Genomic DNA, 22,228 nt, shown 5'->3' on the forward strand with positions numbered 1-22,228 from the left:
TGGGAGTAATCTGAGTGCTCCGATGGTGGACCAGCAGTGGTCTACAGTCAGTGGTGTGACAGCCGCAGTGACATTTATGACAGTGGACTGATATGTGCTCGCTGTCTGGGATATCATAGCCCAAACCTCCACTTTGATAATCTTATTGTATTTCGAATGTTACATTTTGACTGTGATTTCTATACTGTTACGGTGCTCATCCAGAACAATTTAATTGCCCGACCATCTGCGCCAGCACCCTTTCAATAAAAGCAGCTTAGGCCAGCACACTAGTCCTTTACGGAGCCCCTAAGGTGATATGGTGGGTTTATTAAGTCGTGGCCACTATATAGTATTTTGAGGCCACGAAATAATATATTGAGGCCACAAAATAGTAGTATACATTGAGGCCCACGACTTGCTAAACAAACCCACTATGTCACCTTAGGGGCTCCGTAATTGTTGTTGTTTTTTTTCGCCCAACAAGCTTCGGCCTGATTCGTGCAATTTTCCCGCCATAATTTTTTATGCGTTAATTGTAAGGTCGTGTTTGTGATGAAGGGCTTATGTTCAGAGCGCCCCCTCGCGATGTGGAGTAGGAAACAGAGCGCCTGTTGAGTGTGCGACTTCTTTTCTCATTGTACACACTCCGGCTCCGAGTGTGTGTTAGTGTTAGTGTTAGTGTGTGTGTGTGTGTGAGAGAGAGAGAGAGAGAGAGAGAGAGAGAGAGGCGGCGAGGTCACCGGTGAAGAGCTTCTGTTGTGAGGAGAGGAGGATGGAGACGAGTCGGAGATTTGAGTCGGAGACACACTAACACCTTCGGTCTCATATTCAGACGCAGGGGAAGCGGACGGTTGCACAAGTTTGGCGCTTTGGGCACTTCCCACAGCGACTAGTTTTAGTAGTGATTTCTAGACCGAGGCTCGTCAGACCGTGTGGACTCTCCGGGCGTTTCAGCGGCGGAATGTGAGAGAGTTGGCCGCCTGTGTGAACGCGGGTAGCGGCTGCTGTGGCACTATGTCTTCGAGACAGACATCTCTGGATCAGGAGATTAAAAACGGAACGTCGAGAAACGTGCTGGAGCGATGCGCCTCGGTTAATGAGTACTTTGACATTTCCTTCAAGGTTTGTGGAATTATTTATATATTTCTCTTATATTTTGTGTGAACAGTTGGTGGTTTTTAACCGTCGTTTCATTGCGAACCTGTAGCGCGCGTGGAAGCGTTACACTTTTCAAAAAAACACCAAATAACCGCCACACAGTGAAAATGGTCTGAATATACTTCGAGTAAACCGTCATTTAGAGTGTGTTTCAACATTATACCGCTATACTGTCGCTGTAGTAGGACGCGGTGGTGAGATATGGCGTGTTTTACCTGCTTCTCACAGACCCTTCACTATCTGATAAAGCGACAAAGTTTCAGTGTTTCCTGTGTGATATTTTCTGTGTGATTCATTCTGCAGCACCTCACTCTTAGCCTCGAAGCTCAACTCTTTCTGTAAACATTTGCACAAGGAGGGATTCCTCCGGATCCACTGTGAGCTGTGGAGCTTCAGTTCCTATAGAACCAGCTGTAGTGACAGTGTGGCAGATAAGAGGAAGTGTATGTATCTACACTGAACGATCACTGGATTAAGAGCGTTTACCTTGTATCTACGCTCAATGCCCTGCATACTTTCTTACCCCCTGTTCCTCAGCGCTCAGGACCCCCACAGAGCAGGTGTGATGTGGTGGTGGATCATTCTCAGCGCTGCAGTGACACTGACGTGGTGGTGGTGTGTTAGTGTGTGTTGTGCTGGTGTAGAGTGGATCAGACACAGCAGTGCTGCTGGAGTTTTTAAACCCCTCTGAGAACAGTCCACCGACCAAAAACATCCAGCCGACAGCGTCCTGTGTCACTGATGAAGGACTAGAGGACGGGCGACACACACTGTGCAGCGACAGATGAGCTACTGTCTCTGACTCTACATCTACAAGGTGGACCAACGAGGGAGGAGTGTCTCACAGAGTGGACAGAGAGTGGACACAGGGTTTAAAAACTCCAGCAGCACTGTAGCAGCATAACGCACAATAACACACCACCTCAATGTCAGTGTCACTTACAGCACTGAGAATGACACACCACACAAATCATATCTGCCCTGTGGTGGTCCTGAGAGAGGCCTTGACCATTGAAGAGCAGGGTGAAGTGAGGATAACGTATGCAGGTGATATATAGTCTGGAATTATAGAATTATAACGTGCTACAGTATGGTCAGTGGAGCTGTATATACAAGGTAGGTGTTTCTCACACAGTGATTGTTCAGTGTAAATATGTCGTATCTAGAGCTGGCACAATACCTCACTCTCTTTTTCAATACAGATACTTTATTTTCAAATCTGTCGATACAATTATGAGACGCAAGTTTTAATCGAAGCGCTGTACTCTCAAAAAATTAAGCTACGCAGTCAAGCTCAACTACCCTCATTACCCAAAAGTATATCACACTGTGGCATTGTGTGCTGCACGTCACCCATGCAGGAGGCAATGAGTCGCTGGGGGGCGTGTCCAGGCAGGCCGCTGGACTGAACTGCATCATCAATTAAACCATGTTTTTAAACGAACAGCAACCCCATGTAAGAGCATGGGATTTATTCACAAATGTTCACAACCCTGACATGACCATTTCACACGTAATTATCAGAAACGGAATAAAGTATAGGTTGCCGTGAGATTGTTACAATTTCAATGTAGCTACATAAAAATATAATACGTTTTCAGAATGCATATGAAAATGTCATCTTGACACACTTAAAGGCACAGTTAAAAAGCCACGTTCCACTAAAAGTAATTATTCTGTTTACACATGTCAAATATTTCCTCAAATTTTTCACTTAATAAACACGGTAATACAAAATTAATTCAGGGGGTCCTCGACTTACGACGTTGATCCGTTCCTACGACGCTTCGTAAACAGATTTTCAGTGTAAGTCCGAACATACGTTCATACTGTACGTAAATAACATACTGTAAGCACTTATCCTGTCCTCACACCTATCCTCCTCGGTCCCGAGCCGCGTCACCGTGTATTCACGTTACGTAATTTCCATAAGTTCACGTTACGACGTTTACAACGCAAAACCACTTAAGTCAAAACAAGGCTTTATACAGTAAATGGGAGATGTGTCGTAACCACGAAACATCGTAACTCGGGACTGACGTAACCCGAGGACCTCCTGTATATATGAAATTACAAACATACAGCTATGTTTATGTTGTTTATATATGTAACAATAATTAAACATTTGTGTGTATGTAACAACACAATTAAACTCAAATGTTCACTGTAATTTGGGCATAATTAATTTAATCAAAAAAATAGCTCTAACGAAACATATGTCCTGTTCTTCAACATTAAACAAGTCCAGACAGTAATGAGTCTCTCCTCGGATTGAGAAAGGAACAAATCTTTAGCAAGAATCACGGTTTCGAGGGAACCCGAAATTTTCTGCTGATATCCTCTCAGTATGGTATCGTTTACCGTGTATAGGAGATGAGGTGCCATATTTTAGGCTATGTTTAATAAGCGACAGATTTGAATCTCAGATACATAAGGTTAAACACTCTGTAGAAGTTGTGGGAGACACCACAACAAGCACAGTGCTAAAACCAGAGATCACATGTTTGTTTGATTTATTATTTTCAGTTGGTCATTGAGTGCACATTATCATTTTTTTAGTCAAAAAAAAAAAAAAATAAAACATGCAAGCATATTGTTGATGTTCAAAGTAAAACACGTATCTCCATTTTTGTCTCATTGAAGTTAACCACAGCATTTGAACAACGCAGCTGTCCTTTAAATTGTGTAAAAAATGCTTAAATTACTTGGAATAAAGTATTTTTAGCTCCAATTTCCTCCCACTGTCCAAAAACACACTTTCTGTAGGTGTGAGTGAATGTGTGTGTGTGTGTGTTGCCCTGTGAAGGACTGGCGCCCCCTCAAGGTTATATCCTGCCTTGCGCCCAGGGATTCCGGGTAGACTCCGGACCCGCCACGACCCTGAACTGGATACGGGTTACAGACAAGGAATGAATGAAAAATATTTTTACATTGGCTTTCATCTGAAGATAGAAAGGTGTTACTATTTTGGAGATGCATGTTTTTCTTTGGACAGCGATGGTATATTAACAGAAATTTGCTTCATTAACTAAATGTAATTTCACATTGTCGAAGCGTATTTGGTGTAAACACCCTTCTTTATTACTGCAGTGCTGCGGGCCGAAGAGAAGAGTTGTGAAATTGTAGTGTATTTCACCACCGCGTTTTCCGATGTATTAAGCACTCGCTCATGATCAGAGAAAACAGACGTGTGTGGGATGTTACACCAATGTGCTGCCGTGTCTTTAATGTTTGTTATGAAACGTATTCATAGAGATTTGTAAATGCATTTTATGACAGAGATGAATGAATGAATATAGACTTAACGACTTTCTCTGATAATGACAGGTGATGCTGCTGGGAGACTCGGCTGTAGGGAAGACTTGTGTCCTGGTTCGCTTTAAAGACGGTGCCTTTCTGGGAGGCAACTTCATTGCCACCGTGGGAATAGACTTTAGGGTGAGCCAGAAGTGGTCAGAGTTGTTGTTCAAACAAACACACACACACACACACACTCACACACAACCACAGAGATGAAAGTTAAATGTTACATTGACTTTGTTCCATCATGCATTTTTGGAAACAAATTATAGGTTTAATTTATAGATTTCTCTCCTTGGGCCAGTGGCGGAAACATGCCATCAAACCATTCACAGCCCAACAATAACATCAGCATGGGATTGGTAGGTTATGGAGCATACCTCTGGTGTACAGTTTAACAAACACCAGAGGGGTTCTTGTTAATAGTTGCTTTAATAGTAGCTTTTTGTTTTCCTTCTAACGTTGTGGCAGTTACTCATTTTTGAACATGTGTTTTACTGGAGAATCATTGGGAATGTAAACACACATATTAACTTAAGCATTGTCTTGCTGAAATAACCATGGACTTTACAGAAGGACGTCACCCTAATGGTAACACACACCCCTTTAAAATCCCAATATTTTCCAAAGACTTCTGACCTGTACAAGTCCGCAGTGCCGTGATGTATCCCCACGCCATGACAGATTCACTGGATGGTTCCTGTGGCGTTTGGCACAGAAACTCAGTCTGTTTTTCATGAAAAAGCCCGGACTCATCTGACGTTTGCACACATTGTCACTGACTTGTAGACGTTCTGAGGTCCAGAGCATGGCAGGGTTCTTACAGAGAAACGATGTATGGCTTTCTCCTTGAATAACATTTTCAGGTTTTATTTCCTGATGAAGCAGCAGACAGTGTTTTCTAGAAAAGGGATCATAATATTTATGTAGAAATTGTTATCAAAAAATGTTCATGCCACTTAGCGATTTTTATATGATTATTTATCCATTAAGATGACTTGTCATTTAAATAACATTTGTTTTGTATATATTTTGGAAAAGAATAGTCCATAGTTGTCTTCTAGCCTTCCGTCTGTCCTCTGGTTTATACAGGACCACTGTTAGCTGGATATTTTTGGCTGGTGGACTATTGTCGTCAACCTAGCAGTGACAGAGACGAAGTTCCAGCAGCACTGCTCTGCCTTATGTACTCATCATGAAAAACACACTAACATGTCAACAGAATGTCAGTGTCAGTGCTGGGCTGAGATTGGTTCTTCACCCAAATAATACCTGGTATATAATATAATGGTGGACCTACAGTAGTTATGCAGCAACCAATGGGAAACACTCTATTGCACAGCTATGAAAGCACTTAATACAGTAGTAGCGTTCTTGATAAGAGGCTTAACAAGTGTAGAGACATGGTACGTGCAGCTAATAAACTGCCGACTGCGTTGACTACACACACACACACACACACACACACACACACACACACACGCAGGTCTCACGTGTCACTTTCTGTCCATTTCATTTTCACTGTGAGGCTCTGTAGCTTCGAATGTGGGATCAGCTGGTGCAGAGAGCACAGAATGTCCACAAACTGTCTGGCAAATGTGTCAAATAGATGGGCCACTTCAAGCTCTTCAGAATGTGAGGACATAAATGACCAGACTGATGCCCGATCACGGTTCATTCGTGCTAAATTATTACCAGGGCGCCCAAGGGGAGTGAACCACTCATGCGACACCGATACAAGTGAATGCCCCTTGGACATGAGGTTGTATATTACTGTGTGAGAATAATTCAGTTCAGTATCGGCACTGGAATAATCTAGTACAGTGTGAATTGTTTTTTTCTTTTCCTCTTTCTCCCCACGTGGAATTACAAAATGTGTTGTTTCTGCTCTAAAATTAATACATTTTCCTCTTTAGTCATGATTTTTCAGTCGTCTTTTTAAAAAATTACAAGAGTTAAGGTTAGGGTTTCTGTGAAAATCCTGATCATAAACTGGCTTTATCTCTTCGGTAATGGATGACATCTTCCAGCGATTAATAATCATTTTAAATATTGGTAAGTCAAGTGTTTCATCAGTTTAAATTAAAACATACAGCCTTAAGTCGTACTAGATATTTACAGTGTTTGTCACTTTGTAAAATAGTGGCGCTGGAACACTGGCCATTGGTAGTCGTTTTTAAAGCTGTAACAAACTTGCAAAAGCTTCTGAACTGATGGCGCACCAGACCGACTCTTCATAACGTACCGTTGTAGTAATCAGATTAAACCGTGTTATATTTAAAGTTTCATGGGTATTATTAACGTTTCCTGCGTCTTTGCTCGTCGCCACGGCCCAAAGAGAAGTGCTATTGGTCAAAAACACACATTTACATATTTTAAACCCGAACGTTCAGTTTTTATAACAGTCCTCTCCAGATATCGGTGGAAGTCTCTCATTGCTGTGAATTCCATTATAACGAACGGAATTTGTTCGTAACATTTCACTGTTAAATATCTAGTGTGACCTTGGTACAGAAGCTTATTTTAAATTCCTCTTGTCAAACGATGTTCACTGAAAATAAGAATACAGCTGCAGGGAACTGATTTATATATTATTTTTACTTTAGGGTTTGTGTCCGTTTACTGAAACAACACATTTATAATTTGAGCTGTGATTATAAGCTTTACACGGGTCACAAATCATTGTGTATTTAATTTTAAAAAAGAGACTAAAATAAATAAACAAATAAAATAATACATTTGACAAGATGGGCCCAGACTTTAGTATCTGACTCTGTGGTACTGTATGTGAACGTACTGATTCATACACCTTCCCTATAGACAGCCGTGATGTACATAGATAAGTGTCTGGAACTGTGAGAAAAACCCCAGAAATGCTTCTGTAAGAGCTGATGTCACTGCTGAGCTGAAAATGTGGTCGTTAGTGTTGTGATGGTCCCTGTTCCATTGAAGGTTGGCAGCAACAGCAACAGATGGGCTTTAGTCAGTAACTTGTGGAGATGTAAGGATTCATGGAATTCATTTTTCAATTTTTTTATTTTTTTATTTTTTACAGTGGAGTCTAGATTTGACGTATTTGTCAGTACTGAAGTGTGTGTGTGTGTGTATATATATATATATATAGATAGATATATAGATAGATAGGCTAAAAATGTAACAGCCTGTGTTATTTAGAAGGGTGAAAGCCCCCAGCATTGTGCTGTGGCCCAGTGGAGTGCTGTTTGAGATTCAGAACTAATCATTTAAAATCAGTGTCTGATCTCATGTTTTACACAGTTGCATGCGATCAGACTCTTACAGCACGTTTTGAGTAGAGGCTGTAACTGTAGCAAAAAGGTGTAGGAAAAATCTGTATTGTTTTTGTCCTGTAAATTAACCACAACGACTGATCACACAGATTTAGATTAGTATTGATTTGGTTTGTTGTATTAGCGATCACCCACAATAGCAACTATGTCCTGGAAATGCAGTCTTTGTCTTCCTTCTGTCAGGGCCACGTTATGCTTTAAAACCCAGTAGTCACTAGCATATCACGTTGTGCATGTTGATATATTAAAATCAAGAGCTAGGTGTTCCAATTTTGCCTCGAGGCCAGAATAGTTACTGTCATTGTATTCAGCAGAGGGAAGAGGTGTGGACACGCTCTATTCATTACACACATTATCAGCGTGCAGTGTTCAATTTGGACTCATTTACAGCAGATAGTGAATGTGGTTGAACAGGTCAAACCAGACACATTTAACAAGGATTTACACACACACACAAAGGGAAGAATTTTAAAGATTATATTAGGTACTATGATGATTAGTGTATTTGCTCAAACTCATAAAAAGCGAAGCAACAGGGTTTTAACATCCTGTTTTGCTAAAGCTGAGGGAGGTGTTGATTTTATATTATTTTTTTAAACTGGTAGTTTCTGAATGGCAAAACAGGGCTGGTGCATTTGAACATGGCAGTTCTATTTTAAGGTGCACTTCCTTGTAGCAGTTACTCAGCATGTGGGTGTGTGGAAATCAGCGAGAGCAGGCCTGTCTGACGCCATAATTGGCTGGAAGGGGAAAAATGGAAACCTATTAGAGCTAATAAAAGGGCAGGACCAGGTGCAAGGTAAGCCTTGGAAAAATGTAAGGTCCCCTTTAACACAACGGTTAGTAGAATGTTCCTTAATGCATCATGAAATCACAAGAAAATGAGGCACTTAATGCAGCACCTCAAGGTGACAAGCCGTGAAGGTTCAGGGAGGTTTATGAGCTGGAAAGTGGGTGAACCTGAAGTTTGTTTGTGACATTATGACAAACTTTGTGGCCAGGTCTCAGACTCACACTGTCGCATTAGTTACTGGATGTTTATCTTGGTTTCAGTGTTGCTTGGTGCATAATTGAAGGGGCATTATCGTAGATAATTGGGGGCTTAATATATCTTTAGCCCTTAGCATTGAGCAAAGTGAACAGAGGCAAGTGCAACTGCTGTGTAGTATGTACAACTTCTAGCAAAATATATGGAATTTTCACACTTGAAGGATATTCACCCAGCCCACCCCACTCTCTTTCTACATGCAACCACAATATTCATTCATTCATTCATCTTAGAACGGCTTCATCCTAATCAAGGTCACAGGATCGTGGGGCGCTAAGCAGAAAAAAATACTCAAGACTGTGAGAGTGTAAACCACCACAGATACAGGGAAAACAGACAGTGATCTGATGCGAGGATCAAACTTAGGACCCCAAGCACAGTGCTGACAAACACAGGCATCTGTTGGCTGATGCGACAGATCTGGGCAGTTGGCATTCCCCACAGGTGCATTGAGCTGTCATCTGTATTTGCATTAGCAGCAGTGCAAAGAGAGACATTGGCTAGCTTCACACGTCTTTGAAACTTCATGCTCAATCTTTATAAATTCCTGAGGATGTTTCCTCACCATTTGCTAGCTCTGCAATGTTTTTCCATGCTGGAATCCAGTCTAATGTGTTTACAAATTCCCAGTGTCTGTAAATGGCTAAAAATATAACTACACTGCAGAGAAAATGCATCCGGAGTTGTTTAGACAACAAAATGTCCTCCAAATGTTGAAAAGCATCAAATGAGAAAAGGAGGATTTTGCCCCATCCTTGTTCCTTAGGGTTAGGGTTCAAATGAGTTTATGTAGTAATTCAAGCAGTGAATAAAAAGGTACAAGTCAAACTTCAGCCGTGTACAAACCAGAGAGAACAGCAGTTCCTCAGAATTGTCGACATTGCCTTTAACGAACTAAAAATTGGTCAATAGCTAATCTTCGTTCCGTCAACTAAAATTAAAAAAAGTTGGAACAAGCTTGATGTAAAACGTTGTTTCTGTTGTTGCTGATTATTCCATAATTTTTTGTACTTGATTTGAAAAAGCCAGAATGATTTGTTCATTTACTTCAAATTAAAATGCTGGGTGAACATCCTGTGGACAAACAGTAATTCCATCATTTTTGTCAGGACTTGTGCATGTCTGTGTGCATGGTTGAGGGCATGTGTTAGCAACAGAGGTACCTTAAAACAGCAGAATCACTCAAATATATGTGTGTGTGTGTGTAGTATGCATGTGTGTGTTGTATGTATGTATGTATGTATGTGTGTGTGTGTGTGTGTGTGTGTGTATGTATATGTGTGTGTGTATGTATATGTGTGTGTGTGTGTGTATTACTAATATAGGCTGTCAATGCAACTACATAAATTTGGGGTATCAGTCGTAAAGGTAAAGTAACAAAAATGCTTTTAAAATTATTTTCTGAAACATAAAGCCACAGTTACAGTACGTCATGAGGTAATTCAGGAGAGAAAAATAACATACATCACGCAGATCAAATGTAAGTTGTTTGTGCAGGGGGAAAAGAGTCTTAATTCAGCATCAGTGAAGCTAATATGTTGTGTGGACTGTGTGAGCAGGGTTTGCAGCAGTCTGGAAACAATAAAAGTGCAGCCTTGTTGACAGCAGCTCACACAGTGTCACCTGGGTGACACTAGGACAGAACTGTCCTTCCTCAAGCTCGTCTTCTGCTTCGTCCACCTCCGTGGTTTATTGGTGGAATGCAGACAACCTCCAAGCATTTCCACAAATTGCATCATACTTTCAAACTCTAAAGAAAGAATGCAGGATGTTTCAATGGCCCTTCAGCTTATGGAGCTAGCTGGCTTATAAGTGAAGTTGCTGACCAACTTTACAGTTCACAAACATGCTACGAAGTGACATATGGATGAATGTGACAGCTTCTCCACATTCTCAGCCTACAGTCCTGGTACTGGTAACGAAATCCCTGTAGTTCTATGATTTCCACACTGTGGGACAGTTCACTTTAAACCTAAATAATTGAATGTTGTTTTTCTTAGAAGGCCTTATTGCAGTTTCCAGCTACTTTCAAACAGCAAGAGTGGGCATTTATATTATAAACTACATTATCGACACTGCTGTGAGCAGATCAACTGTAAATGAAGGAACCAAATACACGAGATTTGACGTCACAAACACAGAAAACTGCACCTTCATTAATAGAAAATAAATGCAATTTAAATCACACTTTTCATACATTTCAGACTGATATTTTAATTAAAATCTCTTTCCTAAAGAGAGTTTACATCAAGAATGTGCCATGAATCAGACGTGTAGTTGAATGATGTGGTTTTTATAGTTGTATATGATATGAATATGGTATAAGTTGTTTTAACATGATGAAATATTAGGCGAGAGCTGGGCGATACTCAGAAATCATATATTGATCGATTTTGATATTTATCATAATATTAATATTTTGTCACAATGTGACAGAGGACATCCTTCTAAAAATATAGACTGAATACACCAAATGTTTGTTACACATACATATATATATATATACACACACACACACACACATTACTCAAATTCACAAGGAAAGATTTCACTGCAACAATAATATTTTCTTGCCCCAAAAAAGAAATGAATCATTGTGTCATTAAAAATTCTTAGGGAATTAACACCTCAAGCGTTTAAAGAAGCAGAAAGAGTAAAAAGATGAATTAACAAGAGTTTAAAATAAGAAATAAACAAACACTCCCAGAACTGTAAACTGAACTGTAAACATATTGCACTTAACCCATTAGGAGACTTAGAACAGTACATTCATTCATCGTCTGTATTTTTATCGTTTATATATATTATATATAGTTTATCCAGGTCGGAGTGGGTCTGGAGCCGACCCAGAATCACTGAGTGCAAGGCATAACTAGTTCCGCCCTTGGGAGTGTTTTTTAAGAGAAGCAGCCTGATCTATGGCATTGGATCCCATTTAAAATTTGTGAGCAGAGAAAATAATTTTGTGCAAGGAACACCATGTCAGGGAACGAACAGTGCTCTCGCTAACGGGAAAACATTTGCCAGGAGGAAAGTACATTTTGAGTGAAGAAAAACCCACCGGGGTGCTCTCTGAGCTTGTGTTCTGACAGGGGGTCGCCATACCAGACAAAATACACCCCAAAACACAGAGTGAACAGGAGACTATAACATATTTAATACATACACACAAGCACTTATTAAACCTATTATAGTCTTGTTTCCGTTCTCACGTTCATGTGGTCGCCTGTTCATTTACCATGTTAGCATGAGTATACGCGTCTAATAGCATGCAGCTAGCTGTGCTAAGAAATAAAGCTCTATTACCCAAAGCTTATCATCGTTATTCAGTAAAAATTAATCACGAAACACATCGATATTGTTTTATCACCCAGCACTGTATTAGGCTACAACTGGTGTACCCCCATGATTTTAATTGGCCTCAGTACACGCATTATGCATGAAGTTAAGCTTCACACAACACTTTATTAACTCACAAATGACATATGAAATTGCGATACATGGACATGAACTTATAAAACTAACTGTGTGACGTGCAGAGAGTGTTCATTAATCACACTTGCTTTGTTTTATTAGCTAATGTGATTATCTACAGTGGCTCAGTATAGAATACAAGTGTAATGTGGCTCAGTGACAACCTATATAAATAACCGCATTACTTATGACTCACAGCTGAATATAGTCTCCAAGGTGTGTTCATGTACTGTCCCTTTAAAACCACGCTACCAAGCTGTAGTCACGTGATTCTGCCCTTATCTGCCACATGGAAGTAACCTAAACGCAGAGGCCGACCAAGAGAGTTGAGCAACTCATACCAAGATGACACTGAACAAAAAGAAGTCGAATGTAAATGCTGAGACCAAAGCACAATCCAAATATAAACAGTGCTCAGAAAACGAGAGGAACAAGCTCCCAGCGTCATTAGAAACACTATCCCAGCTTTAACCCTGGAGCATATTCACAGCACAAGCCTCGTCACTGAACTGTGAGGGTCATAAACAACAAACAAAAATAATCGTTCATTAATCGTAATCGTATTAAAATGTCAAATAAATCGTGATATTGATTTGCGCTCGTATCGCCCGGCATTACTCCAACTGGTCCCTAGTAGCAGAGTAGCTCTAAAAGCCACTGGGTGGTTAGGGTCCTTGTCAAGGGCACCTCAGCCATGGATTGAGGGAGGACAGTGGTAATCCTTCACTCCCACCAGCCCCAGTTTTTCAATAAGCAAACATTGTAAGCCAGAGAACCACAACAAATGACAAGTTTCTGCTTCTTGTTTTAGAATAAAAATACACTGTGATTGGTGTTTTAAAAAAAAACAAACCTGAAATAATATTCTAGATTTCACACACATTTTGGGTAAGCACCCACATATCACTGTGTGGTCTCCAAGGACATTTATAAGCATGAATGCTGGGTTTTGTTGGGCATGTGGGGTTCCAAATACCCCCGACTTGCAGTGTAGAGTAGGCTGCTTCAGTTCTGGTCGTGGGCAGGTTTCTACCAGAGTTTGGTAGCTCTCTTACTCAAACACACTCGGTAAACTCCACAGTTAACAGATGACTTGAAGCAGGTCCACCATGAAGAGCTCTGGTGTAGAGCTTGTGATGGCACATTATGCTGTAAAAGTAGGAGGACTGGCATATCATGTCCTCAGTGACACATTTACTATGATTGCAGCACTTTCACAGCAGCTGCTAGCCAGAACTAAATGTCAGTGCCAGAGTACTTTCTCTCACCAGTTAAGTCACTCTCTGCAACAGCAAAGCAAGTGTAGAACTTTCAGGTCACGTTTCTGACACCCAACTCATGCACTTAGTCACAAGCATAGCACTGCAAAATTGTTTGTGATAGTCCATATCTGTTTGTGTACAAACTAGGGCTGTCGCAATAACTGCAGTACGGTGATACCGCGCTATTGAGCAGCCAACCACAAGGAAGAACCGTCACCACCGCAGTGTATTCATATGTTCCCTTTCATTGCATGGTCTTTCTTTTTTACACTTTGGTGTGTGTGTATGTAATGAATGTCAAATAAATCGTAAAACAAGGTTAGGAGTGTAATGTTGGCATCTGAACTGCTGCAGCTGAACGGCTGAGTGTCAGTCTTCGTTTTATAAAATGGCCACAATGGCAGCAAACCTAGTCACAGTGAAAAGGGAGATCCAGGCAAATCAGACAAGGCAATGTGCAAAATCTATGCCTGGAAATTCGCTGTAAAACAAAGAAATGCAAATCTGTGATCTCATCTCGCTACCAATAATCCAACTGCCAACACCAGCACAGAGTCATGGAGCAGCCTCAAAAGGAACAGTTCAGGCCGGTTCCAGGTGACAGTGAGGAGTGTGGCACTAGAATAAGGAATTAAGTCATTCGTGATGGTAATGTCACATAGTGTCGCATAGTGTTGAGCCCCGATAAAACACTGCACACAAACACTTTCACAGAGACAGCCCTAGAATAAACCATTCGAGTTTCAAATATAGCAGCACCAGCTGGAGCTGGACACGTCAGGTCTCAAAGTCATGGGTGTAGGTCGAGTTCAGATTGGCAGGAGGCCACTAGGTGATGCATAAATTAACTCACAAGCACTGATGTGTTTGTATTCATCCCTGGCGCTGTAAATGGGAAACAAGCTAAGTGTCTTGGACATAGGAGAGCCCTCAGAATGTTAAAAAGATGAGGTTGTTGCACTATTTCTGCTCCATAGGTGGGTAACCATGGCTTATTTTTGCTGCTTCAATTAAATTACCTAAGGAGGAAATGGCTCCAAATTCAAGAAGCCAGCTGCAGAAGAGAAAACGAGTACAGAAGGTGCTACAGAACTAACAGCTTGAGTTACAGATGAATGAGCTTGAGAACAGTGAGTAAAAATTACAGAAGCGCTAAACTTGTATCACGAACAAGCTACAGTCAGCTTCCTCCTCAAACACACCATTCCACCTTAAAAGATGCAGAGCTTCTAAGTGAGGATAGGGAGTGTTTGTTTTGCTGTGAGAAGAGTAGACCCCCAGAATCCTCATTGCCTTTAATAGAAGAATGACGGTTAATGGAAGAGTAGCTGTCAAAACTAAGCTTAAGTAGCTCTCCACGGTGTCAGAATCTTAACACGAGGCAAGAACATGGTTATATTTTCAACGCAGTGAAGGTTTTGTCTTTTGATATTTATTAAACAAAAATTATACTAGATAATTATTTTAAATATCAGTCTGATTATTAGGTGATAATATATTAAATGTGTAGCTTGAGAGGGTTACACTACTTTGTGTGTTCCAGAAGATACTGGTGAACTGTTATCTCCTGTGGTTTACAAAAATAACATCATTTTGTGCAAGAGCTTTAGAAATAGCTCCTGTGACACCCAGAGCTTCTTTAGAATAGACCAATTAGCTATAAGCTGTGTACGACTGCCAAAAACAGCCCCCACGTTTTCCTAGCCAGGGTGAGAACAACCGTGAGAGAGGCCATGTTAAATGTGCTGCTTTTGGCAGATCTTTGCGTTAGCTACCGACAGACAGTACAGGAAACCGCTCCATATTTATAAAGATATGTTACAGCTCACATAACCCTGTACTCTGCCATGTGCTCTGCAGCAAGGACTTTATTAATAATGGAGCCTAATACCACGCTCAAGAAAAGGAGCATTAAAAAGCCGCTTAGTGGGAATATAAAGTAAAGAAGGAATACACTGTGGACTGCTCTTCTCCTCGTACAGTATTCTTCTCAAGTTAAGAGGATTCATGGGAACTTTTTCCCAGTTGGCTGCAGTTGCTGGCTCTCTCTAGTTTTTTGTGATGGGTAAATTACGTTCAGCTATGTAAACGTTACTGAGATCAGGTCCTGATATTGGATGACTAATTCTGGATCATAGAATCCGTGCCAGCAGTTAGGGGAATGCAGTTCCACTGCTGCACAGCCCAGTGCTGGGGGTGTTTACCTCTCTGGCAGGTTTTACAGCAGCTACAAACATTTGGAAATACAGTAAAATGTTCTTTTACTATTAATCTGTAAACTAGAGATGATAAACCAAAATATCAGCAACCTTCATGAAACACAGATGACTGGGTTAAGAACACCTGCCTTGTGTCTACACTCATTGTCTTTATCAGCTCCACTGACCGTACAGGAGCAGTTTGTAGTTCTACGTTTACAGAGTTCATCTGTTTCTCTGCATACATTGTTAGCCCTCTTTCACCCTGTTCTTCACAGCTCAGGACCACCACACGAGCACCACAGAGCAGGTATGATTTGGGTGGTGGAACATTCTCAGCGCTGTAGTGACACCCACGTGGTGTTTGTGGTGTAAAAGTGGATCAGACACGGCGTTCCGGCTCGAGGTTTTAAACACTGTCCACTTTCTTAGACACACCTACCTCATTGGTCCTCATTGCCTTGTAGATGTACAGCCAAAGACAGCAGCTCGCCTGTTGCTGCATGATTTGTGTTGGTCCTCCTCTATTCCTTCATTAGAGGACATTTTGGCTGGGGAACTGTCTGATCCACTTGTACCAGCACGACTCACAGTAACACTACAGCGCTGAGGATGATCCTCCACACAAATCATACCTCCTCTGACCATTGAAGAGCAGAGTGAAATTGGGATAAGAATGTATGAAGAGAAACAGGTGAACTACAGTCTGCAGTTGTAGAACTACACAGTGCTCCTGTATGTGGACAGTGAGTGTCGATGTTCCTAATTCAGTGATGGCTCGGTGTGTTGTTATATTTAATTACACTGTCTGTCTGGAGCTGGATTGTGTGTTTCTGAGTAGAGAAAATCTATCAATCATAGTTTTAGCAAAGAAGCTAGATAAATTATTCCCATTCATTCTGTTCTCAGGAATAACACTGGCTTTAAGTTTTAGTGTTTGCACATTTCAGATCAAAGACTGGCTTTGTAATCCTCCTAATTTCCTCTGGTGTGGGACATAAGCTCCACTCATTAATGTTTCCACTAAGCGCGATGCGTCTGCGAGCTGTGTATCAAACTAGGCTTGAGGGGATTGCATGATCTGTTAACCAATCCGAGAAGTGTCTAATGAATATGTAGAAGTGTCCTCTGAAAACAGCCTTTGCATTGCAAAAAAGCAGAAGTCCCCAGACAAATGAATTACTAGAAACAAAACAACAAAAAGAAGTGATTCCACTGAATAATAGAAACAAAATATATTACAAACGTCAAAATTATGAGCAGTGCTATTCCTGCAGTGGAGACTAGCACAGTTGCTTCATAGAATGTTAAAAGAACCGTTGAATTCTGAGTCTGACCTGTGCAGTTTTCTCCTTACTCCAGATGTGATTGATCAGCTAAGACACGCTTGGTTTCTGACGTTAGCTGCGTTAATTTGGCACGTTTTAGTTCGTAAGCTTGTACCACATCTCAGTGTCACTCATAATTAGGTTTTTCAGGCAGCTGACTACAATACGAGTCCGATTTTGATATTCATTACACTGTATATGTTTCAAAAAAACAGAAATGATTAGCTGTATACCTTCATTTTCTTAGCATTTTCAAACAGTAAAAATGATGGCCCCGCTGACCTGTCATACTTTAACTTGCAGATCAGATTGGGAAACGATAAAGAACTAACTTCCTCTTTATTTTCCGTTCTCAGAAGCATACTTTCGTCTTGAACGCGAATGCATCTGTTGAGGTTCTGTGTGCTTCCTCAGAGCAGCGTGATAAACCCGAGTGATCTGTTTACAGTCTGAAGTTGAACCGCTTTTACAGTCTCTGTGACCTCCCTGACTCTGCATGGTAACAGTACTGATGGGTTTGCTCTGATCATCAGCAGTGAATGTGTCTCTGCTCGAGGCTGTAACATCTCCCCGGCCGTCATCGCGAAACATCTCAGTGTTTTTCGTCAAGTTGAATGAGCTATTTGGCAGTGAAGTGTGAAAAGATTTGATAAGCGTCATGTTTCCAGGGCTGCTGGTGTAAATTTGAGGCATGTCTTCCCCCCCCCCCCCCCCCCCACCTCACAAAGGATGCCACATGCTGACCAGCCATGTCATCAGGAAATGAACAGGGAGCCGGTCTGTTATTTCTGATCGCCATCTTCTTCTACTTTGTAATTATGTCTAATCTGAGAGCAGCACTCCACAAAGCTTTTCTTCTTCTTTACCAGGAATAAAATGTGTGTGGGTTTCATTTGTGCGTGTGCGTGTGCGCGTGCGTGTTCTTTATATAAAAAACTTATTTAAAAATGGCACACAAGTCAGAAACCAACATTAAATTATTTAAATTTACTGTTAATCCATTTTATTGGTTCCAATGGTTTTGATGTTATTTATTGTAAGTTCATGAGATTAAACTACAACAACAAAAATAATAATTCACATTACATTTATAAAATGCTTTTCAAGAACCCAGACACAGCAGATTGCTGTTAATATGGACATTACCACAGTTGGCAGGTAGCATAATGAAAGCTAAAAACTAACATTTATGGTTCAAAACTAGGTGTGTTTTAAGCTGTGATTTGAAAAAGGACAGAATTTGAACCCTTATCTTTGGTAAATGAAACATCAACATAAACCAGACTAAAAATATTTATCTTTTGGAGAAAAAAAGAAAATGAAAGTTCCACTCTGTTACTCAAAAACTGGGGGGAAATAATCAATCCCTTCAGCATTTTACTGTGAGAAAACAATGCTATGAAGCTGTAAGAATGTGTGGCTGTCAGGAAGGTGTTACTGAGAAAAGAAGAGAAGCTGCTGGTGTTTATCAGAACAGTGAACTGGACACCCCAGAGCATATGAATCATGAGAGGCAAAAAAAAAAAAGGAAGCAGCTTATATGTATGTACTGTACCAGTCAAATATTTGGACACACGCACTCAGGGAGAGTTTCCTTTGTTTTGGGTCATTTTCCACATGTTGTGAATGTACAGTAGCAGTCAAAACCTTCTTATTCAATTGTGTAATTTTTTTTATTTATTTTTCTTCATTGTAAATGAATGTGGAAGACATTACAACTATGAAGGAACACATATGGAATTATGTAGTAAACAAATAAGAATGTTTTATACTTTAGACTCTTCACAGTAGCCCCCTGTTGCTTTGACGACAGCTTCACACACTCTCTCCGTTCTCTCAGTCGGCTTCATGAGGTTTTCAGTGAACAGCTGTGGCCTCGTCGAGAGTTAATCTGTAGAACCGCTCCCTTCTGAATGCGTCTGAGACTGTAACTGTTCAGAGGTAGGGGCTGGTACACAGTTCTATTCAGTGACTAGCTCCACTCCACCAATCACTGATGAGGAGATGTGTCCACACTTTGAACTGAAATGTGTTGAGATTTCTGTATTTTTGTTTAAATAATTGTTAAATGTTTTCTCAATTTTTAAAAAAAAATAGCCTTTAGACTAATAATGAAAGAAAGAATATAAAAATGCTGTGACCTGTACTTTATTTCATTTCTGTTTTGATGGGTTACTTTTTTTTTATTTTTGACTCTTTTTGGTTTACTCCCCAGAACAAGGTGGTGTCAGTGGACGACATGAAGGTCAAACTGCAGGTCAGTGAGCTGTCTGCCGTTTCCACTGTATCAGTCATGCACGCCTTAAAACATACGGGATACAAAAATATTCCTTTTGGCCGTGCCATTCATCCTAATCATATATTGTCAGTTATGGACAAGTCGCCTAGTAACAATGCTTTAAACAATAAAGATTTTGGAAGAAGGGGAACTGGCAGATAATAAAACTTGACTTTCACATATTTTTAGATAAAATCTTATAATAATAATAATCTATTTACTTTTATTGTAATAACTGTTATAAAGGACATCTATGTGTTGTTTGGTGATGGCTCTATTGTAGTAAACTTCACAAGGTTCCTGCTGCTGCAGATTTCCCAGAGTGCAGCACATGTATCATCTGAGGAAAAATGTTTGGGAACCAATACTTACTCATACACCCAAGACTAATGTTTCTCCACAGTGAACATAACACAGCACCCGCATTTGTTTACTGCACTTAAAGTGGATGTAATCACAGATCCCAGTTTCCTTTAAGAAGATATGCTAATTGTATTCAGACATCAGCCAGGCGTACGTGCTGCAGAAAAACAACTTATCGTTCTCTTTTCTGTGGATGATTCAATGGATGGTTCCCATGTGGCACCACAAGGACAAAAAAATCGTTGTCATATTTCCACCTCTGCATTTATCACATGGCTCTACAGAAGTGTACAGACATCCTCCAAATGTACTCCTGTCATTTTTTTCCTGATCTTTCTCATTCTCTGGATGCCCTTTCCTGGCAGCCCACGCACAATTCTAGCTCTGCATATTGGTTAGTCGCTCTCTGAACACTGAGCAGCAAAAATACCGCTTTCCCGGAAGACTACCTTCAGGTTATTAGTGTGAATTGGCTGTTACGTAACATTCGCTATTTTTGGCATGTTTTCTATGGTGGGTTCATGATCAAACTTCTGTCCTTGTTTGGAGATGGGCTTTGTCATGTCTTACAAGACTGTGATGTCTGTGCAGAGTTGCTCTCGTAGTTCATATCTAATAGAAGTCCTGTTTTTCTTTTTAAATTGATCTTGATAAACACCCAAGACTTAGGAGATTAAACCACAGTGGTGCTATTTTTAAATTTGCCTTGGTTCAGGTTCTGGATTATTTTACTGTGGCCTTTTAAGTTCTTTCCTTTTCTTTTCAGATTTGGGACACAGCTGGTCAAGAGAGGTTTCGTAGTGTCACTCATGCTTACTACCGAGATGCACAGGGTAATACACTTTTGTACGTTTGTGTAATGCTCATTAGGGAGATTAACCTTGTACAGCACTCATCTGCCATTTTATGTTTTGTTGCCTGTGATTAAACTGTATACTGTGTTAAAGGGACTTTAAATATATGCACATCCTCTAAATACAGCTCAGTCTTGCACATTTCTACCAGAAATATTCAGCCAACAGTGTCCTGTGTCCAGAAATGGACCACTTATTAAAGGCTACAGCATTATCATGACTAACATTAACCCAACAAACTAGGTGTTTCTAATAAATGGCCTGTATTTCAGTGTCAACGCTGTGCTGAGAATGATCCAACACTCCTATTGATCCTGTTATGTTTCTTATCCACTGCATGGATCTTACTTGAGTCGACTTTGCAATACTTAGGCAAATATGTTACCTGGTCCCTAGAAATGGGTTCTTTTTTAGTCCCTGCTCATGTTCCAAGTCAGCCAAGTAGGGACTAAACGTGCCGTGTAAACCTTGCAGCGCCATGACTGGTCAGAAAGACATGCAAAGAGAAATGCAGACCTCCAACACAAACTAGGGGTTGTAAAATGTCCATGCTGCAGTAGCAATCACTTTTCTTTTTATTCAACAACAGCAGCTTGTAAAATTACGCTGCCTTTTAAAAAAAAAATTGTCAAATTCTCCTCGGATTGGTGGTTGACGAAAAGCTCCAGCTAGAGCTGGATGGAGCAGCAAGGAAAAGGAAAAACTTCGCTGCTCTGTAAGAACTTGGGCACTGAGCTGTGTTCAGTCCCAAACAACAACAACAACAACAACAATTAGTAAACAACCCTTAATGCTATCGCCACCATTGTTGTGGTTTCCAAAGCTCACAGTTCCTGTAAGAGATGATTTGTGATGTCATCGACTACATTTCACGACAGGGCAGCTTGGGACCAAGCAAGTAGAGCCTTGTAGTGGAAAGGCACAATAAAAGTCCTAAAAAAATGTTCAGTGCAGAGCCAGTTAGATATGTGTATTTGGCAGATAATCCAGAGTTACGATATTTATGGAGTACATGGTAAACAGAAACGAGTAGAGGTCAAATGACCGCTCAGTGTAGAGTTATTATGTATATAACATTAGATTTTTTTTTTTTACAATAATTTCATTGTGATGCTCATATTTGACAATGATGAATGTTAATAAAACAATAAATCACTGATCTGTAGTGATTTGAGATGTTTGTGATCAACCTGTTCTTCTCACCCCTTAGCTCTCCTCCTCCTGTATGACATCACAAGAAAGTCATCCTTTGACAACATTAGGGTAAGAAACACAAACCCTATTTTTGTGCGTAGCTTGAGCGAGAAGCAATTTTCTTTTCCAGTTCCCAGGCAGTGCTTGCCTCCATTGTGACAAGCATTCATTTTAAATGGCAACACTCTCTCTCTCTCTCTTTCTATTTCTCCTTCTCTCTTTATGTTTTTTGTTCCCACAGAGCTCTCGCGTCATTTAATTTTTTTTTTCTCATGTGTGTCACCATGCAGGCTTGGCTGACTGAAATTCATGAGTATGCACAGAAGGATGTGGTCATCATGTTGCTTGGCAACAAGGTAAGTGGGACTTCCTGGGAGGGAAGAAGAAAGACAGATTAGCACCCACCCCCCACCCCCCCAAACCCCCTCAAAATAAAGACCTCAAGCATTGCCCTTGTTTTTGACACTTGCTGAGTTCTGTC

The 22,228-nt window shown here is 40.5% G+C and overlaps 1 protein-coding gene across 1 annotated transcript in view; it reads left to right on the top strand.

Annotated features, from left to right (window-relative positions):
- The first annotated feature begins 559 nt into the window (after positions 1-559).
- zgc:112183 (uncharacterized protein LOC550410 homolog) overlaps positions 560-22,228 on the top strand; it is a 29,231-nt gene continuing 7,562 nt past the window's right edge. Inside the window, exons 1-6 of the mRNA XM_066642744.1 lie at positions 560-1,104; positions 4,468-4,578; positions 19,274-19,315; positions 20,466-20,532; positions 21,764-21,816; positions 22,038-22,103. Of these exons, the coding sequence (XP_066498841.1) occupies positions 997-1,104; positions 4,468-4,578; positions 19,274-19,315; positions 20,466-20,532; positions 21,764-21,816; positions 22,038-22,103 (447 nt within the window). The 5' untranslated portion in view covers positions 560-996. The remainder of the gene's footprint in view (positions 1,105-4,467; positions 4,579-19,273; positions 19,316-20,465; positions 20,533-21,763; positions 21,817-22,037; positions 22,104-22,228) is intronic.

The sequence above is a fragment of the Hoplias malabaricus genome, chromosome 13 (assembly GCF_029633855.1).
Source record: "Hoplias malabaricus isolate fHopMal1 chromosome 13, fHopMal1.hap1, whole genome shotgun sequence".
NCBI lineage: Eukaryota > Metazoa > Chordata > Actinopteri > Characiformes > Erythrinidae > Hoplias > Hoplias malabaricus.